Source organism: Cucurbita moschata, unplaced genomic scaffold, assembly GCF_002738365.1.
Source record: "Cucurbita moschata cultivar Rifu unplaced genomic scaffold, Cmos_1.0 Cmo_Scf00022, whole genome shotgun sequence".
NCBI lineage: Eukaryota > Viridiplantae > Streptophyta > Magnoliopsida > Cucurbitales > Cucurbitaceae > Cucurbita > Cucurbita moschata.
The window spans coordinates 3,611,974-3,619,307 of NW_019268538.1; the positions used below are offsets into that span (position 1 = coordinate 3,611,974).

The 7,334-nt window shown below is 33.7% G+C and overlaps 1 protein-coding gene and 2 long non-coding RNA genes across 3 annotated transcripts in view; 1 reads left to right on the forward strand and 2 right to left on the reverse strand.

Annotated features, from left to right (window-relative positions):
• LOC111459201 overlaps positions 1–3,143 on the forward strand; it is a 16,324-nt gene extending 13,181 nt beyond the window's left edge. The window contains exon 3 of the long non-coding RNA XR_002713254.1: positions 3,132–3,143. This is a non-coding gene — a long non-coding RNA (uncharacterized LOC111459201). The remainder of the gene's footprint in view (positions 1–3,131) is intronic.
• LOC111459202 overlaps positions 1–7,334 on the reverse strand; it is a 24,079-nt gene that overhangs the window by 16,301 nt on the left and 444 nt on the right. The window contains exon 2 of the long non-coding RNA XR_002713255.1: positions 3,579–3,583. This is a non-coding gene — a long non-coding RNA (uncharacterized LOC111459202). The remainder of the gene's footprint in view (positions 1–3,578; positions 3,584–7,334) is intronic.
• LOC111459195 (protein DETOXIFICATION 56) lies at positions 948–2,578 on the reverse strand. Its single transcript, XM_023101974.1, has one exon. The coding sequence runs from the start codon at positions 2,493–2,495 to the stop codon at positions 1,035–1,037; it is 1,461 nt and encodes a 486-aa protein (XP_022957742.1). The 5' UTR covers positions 2,496–2,578; the 3' UTR covers positions 948–1,034.

Genomic DNA, 7,334 nt, shown 5'->3' on the forward strand with positions numbered 1-7,334 from the left:
AAAAAAAAAAAAAAAAAAACGGAGAAAAGTAACCGCCGTGAATTTAGAATTTGTATTAAATGTGTGTATCTCCGTTACGGAGCGCCGCCCATTCCGGTTGGTATTTAATAATAATAAATAATAAATAAAAAAAAAGGCGGGGTTGGAGGTCTTTTAATTTCGCGGCTGAGTTGTCAAGTGCGTTTCGATACCAAATAAGAATAACGAAAACAAGCACAGTCGTTATGATTTATGCGTCCGGAGAAGATGACAGGTCACAGTGGCTGCCTGGATTCATATAGTCGTCTTCAACTAATATATATAATATATATTACTTTAATAAATGTGAAATCCAATATTCAAATCTCACCATTTTGGGCCCCTCGAGATTTTCTTCTTTCGTGTTTTGAAAATGAATTAACGTGGGGTTTCCCGCTCTTTTTTATTTAAATAAATAAATTATTAAAAAAAAAAAAAAAAAAAAAACCCTAAAATAAAGGACAATGGATTCGGGTTCGGATCTTGTACAGCCGCGCCGCAGATTTCTCCACAATACACTCTCACCGTGTTTTCGTCTCTGTCTCTGTCTCACGCGGTCAAACATTGTTGGAGCTAATTTACGAGTTTACAATCACAATAAATTATGTGTGTTTTGATTTAGTAGTGTACCAAACAATATTGAATGGTTAAATAGTGCATGAGGATTGGGTGTAGCTGTACCCATTTAATTTATTTGGCGAGGAAGAACAAGTCAATTTAATGGCTACTCCTTTTGAAGTTCAAGTTCAAGGGATCCAGACATTCATTTACTATTCTTCCAATTTGGGCCTCATTTAGGCAGCCCATAAAGCCTTGCAACCCTATACTCGAAGAAGCAACCAAACTTGGGTCTGGGCCCAAAGGCAGGCAACCTTCTTTCTTTCGGCCCAAATATTTGTAACCTTCTTACTTTGAGTTGAGATGAGAAATTAATTCCCAAAATAAAATAGCGTCACATTTGTAGTGCAATAGAAGAAAAGGCAATATGTCGAAACAGTGTGCCCGTGAAAATGGCATCACATTTTTACATCAACATCAGCCACAACAACCTCCCCAGTGGCTTGGCCACTTGCCATGGCACTCGCTTTCAAACCCTCCTTCTCCCAATCAATCCTCCAAACGAACGCCAATAGCAAACCCAAACACCCAAATACCCCAACCAAAAACCCCATCAACAACCCACCAAGCCCAGCCCCAACTTTAAACCCCAAGATCAATCCCAAAGGCAACGCCACCCCGTAGAATCCTCCAAGATTCGCGCATAGTCCCATCAATGGCCTCCCTATCCCCCTCACAATCCCTCCACAAACCGCTAACGGATAGTTCACTACCTCAATCGCTGCCATCAAAACCAGCATCTTCTTCACCATTCTCAGAGTCCCTTCATCCTTACTGAAAATCTTCCCCCATTCCCCTCTCGCCGCCACCATCGTCGCCGCCCCCAACAACCCAAACCCCACACTTGCCACCACCGACACCCCGGCCGATCTACGCGCTTGCGTTGCACGATTGGCGCCCAGCTCGTTTGAGACGCGCGCGGACGTGCATGTGGCTAGCGAGAGCATAACGGCAAAAAGCAAATAGTCGAAGTTTAAAACGATGGCTATGGTCCCCACGGCTTGTTTGGCGTTGCGAAGACGGCCCGTGAGAAGGATCAGAATCTCGTAGCACCACCATTCGAGGCAGGTGGTTAAGCAGCACGGTCCTGACAGTTTAGCCAATCGAATCCAATCTCCAACCGTTTGATCGAACCATCCACCTTCGCGATTCGTCTCTTTCACCAAAACGTACACCGCGAGCGAAATCATTGCGACGAAATCGGTTACCCAGATCGCCATTGAAACCCCAATTAACCCCTTGGATTTAGCCAGAAAAATGTTGATGGGAACGTGAAGAGCCAGAGCCATGGACGAGCTTATCATGATCGGGAGTGTTTCAGTTTTCGAACTGAGATACGATTTTAATGGACAGAGGAATGAAGTGACGACCAAATCGGGGAGAAGGTAGAGGAGGTAGGACTTAGCGGCGAGGGAAATGTCCTTCTCTTGACCGAAACGGATCAAAATTGAGTCGACGTTGAGCCAGAGGAATGAAATTGGAATCGTGACGAGGAGTAAGAGAAAAATGGACATGAGGAGCGTCTTATGTAGGAGTTTGAAGTTCTTGGCACCGAAAGCTTGGCCGCAAATGGGTTCCATGGCGCCGCAGAGGCCGTTCAAGACGGAGAAACCAGTGACGTTAGCGAAGGTAAAACCGAGTGTTCCGCCGGCTAATGGAAGCTGGCCGAGGCGGCCAAGAAACGCCGTAGTTATGGTTATCTTTACGAACCACGTTAAGTTCATAACGATGAGTGGAAGAGCGATGGTTCTCTGTAATTTCAGCTCGGAAATGATGTGGTTGGTGAAATCTTGGGAAACCCATTTGGTAGTTGCAGAGGTTAACGGCCCTGATTCCAAGGTAGAACAAGACACAGACATGTTTCACTTCAATTTCCTCAACTCAAAATCAAGATTGAGTTCATGTCGAGTTGGAGGAAGCGCTTGTTGTTGTTATGTAAGAGCTAAAGATTTGGGTGAATATTTATGAGATGCATGCAAACATTTTTATTTATTTTATATAATTTTGGAAAATATTTTGAGGTGGATTCTGTGATTTTAACTCAGTTTTTCTTTTAATTAATAAATTCATAAATTAATATGCTTAAATATTTAAATTGGGTAAAGCTGAAAAATCCAAGATATGTGATTGATTGAAAGTAGTGTAAGTTCAACTTTATTCTTTTCCTTTTTTTTTCAAAAATAAAAGTGAAACTTTATAACTTTTTTCGTTAAATAAACAAATTGAAAATAAAAATAAAAAAATGGTGGAAAGCTTATCTAGAAGAAAATAATGAAGAGCAATAAATAATTAATTGAGTGAGAGGGCATTCCACTTTGGTTATCCATATTGAGTGTGTGATGCTTTCATGAATCCCACTTAACTTAATTCTTCATTCTTCCTTATGATTCACCACTCACCCATCCTAATTATTATTATTATTATTATTATTATTATTATAAATTCTTTTATATGTATATACATTAGTGGTTGCTTCACGCAACATACGATGTAAGAGAAATGCAAACATTCGAACCCAATATAAAAGGCTTTTTTGTTTATTATCCGTACCACATTTACGACCAATATCAAAATAAGGAGGGAATATCTTGTTTATAGACAAAATTTGATATTGCCAAATTAAAGTAAAAAAAACAAAAAAAATGCTCCTTTGACATACGCAACTATAAAGTATATGCATGCAGCCTTGGTGAAGTTATCATAATTTTAAAAGGCTTTTGTTCTCTTTCGATGATAAACGATCACGTGTGAACACTCTTTTTTAGTTACGTTTAACATTATTAGCAAAAAAATCATTCGTGCTAATAGTGTGACAAATAAATATAATTTTATTAGTATAATGAATATGAAATATACAAGGTCGAAAAAAAAAAAGAAATTTTTTTTTTTAAGATAGCCCCACACGCACATATTACTTTCTTAAAATGAAAAAGGATAGATACGGTGCCTCTGTTCCTTTTGTTTAAAGAATGCTTTAGAATAATTTAACTTACCCCATAATGAAGGCCAAACCTATATTAGCCTTTTTCTTTTCTTTTTTTTTCTTCTCTTTTTTTAATTTAATTTAAATTCAATTTTTTTTATATTATATTATATATATATATATATATAAAGAAGTTTGTACATTTATTTTGCATTATTCCTCAATTTATTGTTTTATTTGGTGCAATCATTCCTACCTTTGATTCTAGTGGTCCATAACTACACATATAAATCTCCTTTTTGCAAGGAAAAGCTAACCATTATTTATTTTTAATTTTTAAAATTTGAATCTATAAATATATATATATATACTTTAAATTTTATCATCTACTTTTTTTCAAACTCTTTCTATGAATTTATTATAATAAATATGTAGAGCAAAATAAAATTTTGGAAAATATGATCCTTTAAACAATCAATCATGCTTTTCTTGTGAAAAAAAAAAAAAAAAAATCTTTGTTTTGAATTTCCTTTAAAAAAAATGAAAAAAGGGGTCCATGTGGATTATTTTTGGTTTCTTGTGAGAAGCATCCACTGCCTTTATGGAAAGCTGGGACGACAACACACTTCCAATCATTTAAATATCATATTTTTTTAGTGTTTAAATTAAATTTGAGACTAATAATTTGGACATGAAACTTTAAAAATTATTAAAATAATGGACAATAAACAACAGAATAAATATATATAATTTGTGATTATGAAGCCTACTATAAGCAGCAACAACAACATTACAGGGGCATGGGCCATGATAAGAGAGCTAAAAAGAGGAGTGTAAAAGCCCAAATAGTATTGGGCTTTCAAGACAAGCCCAATTAAAAAAACATCTGGGCTAATGAGTGCATGTCCAATGATTTCGGATAACTCATCTCCCTCTTTAAATTTGAATATGATGTGAATGAGATGTAGATCACATTTTGAATGTTGTTGATGATCAAAATAAATGTCCACTTCAAAAAAAAATATAAACTTTGATAAGTATTATATAAATGTGTGTTCATTACTTTAAAATCTCTGTCTTGTTCTCTCTCTCTCTCTAGATGTAATAAATTTAGAGTAGCCGACATACACACACACAATGATTTTGATGACATTTCCAAATATTGTTGTTGTTTCTTTTCTTTTTTTGGGTGTCCCTACTTTTCCCTTTTCAAATCTTTAGTTTATAATTTTCCATTTTCTCCCCCAAATCCAAATCCAAATCCAAATCCAAATCCAAATCCAAATCCAAAGTACTTATTATTAATATAAAGTAATGAAAGTTCCTTTCTTTGGTAGTTAAAACTACGAAATGATTATATAATTGATTTGATAATATTATAAAGTTTTAAAGCATCCCCCAAGATGGGAGATGTACGCAAAACTTAATTTAGGATTTTGGGTACTCTTTTTAGCTTTAATAAAGATGTAAGGAGATTGGATAAACATAGATTTTGATTATTGTAGACAAAATGAAAGCAATAATATTTGTTAGTCCCAAAAATAGTGTGATAATGAATAAGGAGTGGAGTCAACTGAGAAGGGTTGAGAGTGTCATGTGGGTTTCTTGAGCTCCAATGTGAAGAAGCAGAAAGCATCCCAGATTCGAGGCATATTTGCATTTATTTATTATTATTTATTATTATTTATTATTATTTATTATTATTATTGTTGCCTCTCACATGCCCACCTTCCTCCATCTTTCAATCCACTTCCCATAATTATCATTTTAATATAAACCCTAAACCCATCCCATTCCCTGTGTTTCTTTTTATAATTATAATATTTGTGTCTCACTTTCATCATTGCTGTCACACCTTCCTTCACCTTCATCTTGTTGAACCCTGTTTTTGGTTTATTCATTTATTTAATACGAACACTTCCAACTTTTCATTCATCATTAATCAAAACTATATAGTTAGTTATGTTATTTGCATTATACTCTTACCAATACCTAACAGCTTCATGATTAGTAAGGTAAGGTAAGGTAAGGTACAAAAGCATACTTAATTTAATTTCTTTTAAACAAATGGGTGGCCATCATTTCCTTATCACAGGATGGAAGCTGCCCTACATCACCTAATCATTTTGTCCTTAATAAACAAACACCTTTCCTCTTTAATTATTGTTCCCTTCTCTTTACACTTACAAAATTTTAAGTCAAATCAAAAGGAGTTTCAATATAAATATGAGGCTAATGGTAGTTAAAATGAGAAAAAAAAAAAAAAAAAAAGAAAGGGTATATTAATAAAAGCAGTGTTTGCTTAGAATCTGTAAATGGTAGGCATTGGAGGATGAGAGAGACCGACACAAAGCATCTTGTGCTGCATCAGTTAAGTAAGTTTGCAGACACCAAAATATTAATAAATAAATAAATAAAGTTATTGGTTTTATTAGGTTAAGCAGGAAACCCTGTGTCTCCCTCCCCCCCTTTTCATTGCTTTTCTTTTTCTCTCTACTTATCCATATCTAATCAATTTCTTCAATTTTAAATAATTAATTTTCATCCTCCTCATTCATAACCTAATGTTATTTCATATAATTTTTTAATACATACATATCCCTTTCATATGAAGGAAGCAAACCGCCTGCCTCATTAAAAAAAGAAAAAAAAAAAAGAAAAAAAAAAAAAAAAGGAAGAGTATTAATTTAAAAAGAAAAAAGAAAAAAGAAAAAAAGTAGTGTGGGGATTCCGGTCACCGAGAAATAGACCCGAAACAAGCGGGGGATAATACACGTGTCAAAACTTGTATGTGGACCCAACTTATTTAGAATATAAAAAATGACATTTAAAGCCTGGGTAGTGACAAGTGGCTTGACTCTGTGATGAGGCGGGAGTAGAGCCGATGATGTTTCAATCTTATCTCTCTCTCTTTCTCTCTCTTTGTGTCTTTAATTTTTCCATTAAATTTCCGTGATGTGGTATTAATTCAAATCAAAACTCATTAATTGTTGTTTTTTTTTTTTAAATATAACAAACATTTTCTCCACCACTTACTCATCTCTGTCTCCCAAATTTATATACAAACAAAAAGTCAAATTAACAATTATTTCATATTTACATTTTTAAAAACATGCTTTTCAACTTCATCAATATATATTTACTCATTTATCCACGTATCAACACGAGTTTTTTTTCAAAACTTTTAAGAGATCAAATCCCTCGACATAAAATTACTTAATGTAAAATATATTTTATCATAAAGTTTATATAATTGAACCACTGAAAACCAATGTTCCTCTTATTGATATGTGTAATAATTTTTAATTTTTTTAAAATTTTTTAATCATTTTATCATCGAGATCACTCTCTATTGAAAATAATTGGATAGTTCAGATCTCGATACACAAACTTATCTCGATTGAATTGTTGAATTGATATAGGATCCAAGTTTTGAGAGTATATTCTTATTTTAAATGGAAGATTCTATTGGATGATTCTATATAGATTCTTTTCTCATTGTTTTTTAAATGAATTACTGTATAGATTATGCATTTTCCTCTCCCACTATATAAAATCTTTTTAATTCTACCCTTCTAATTTTCAATTATATTATTATTGAAAACTTTGACTTTGATTCCAGTAAACTCTCTGGTTAGGTGATGTGAAACACTAGTTAAACTAAAAACTAATGATTTAACACATGTTTTAATCGGATAAAGAAAAAAAAAAACATAAAATATCAGAAAATTGGATGCAAAATGAGAATTGATGTAGAAAAAAAAAAAAAAAAAAA

Excerpts from the sequence above, each read along its gene's own strand:
- LOC111459195 (XM_023101974.1), bottom strand. The coding sequence starts at position 2,495 with ATGTCTGTGTCTTGTTCTACCTTGGAATCAGGGCCGTTAACCTCTGCA.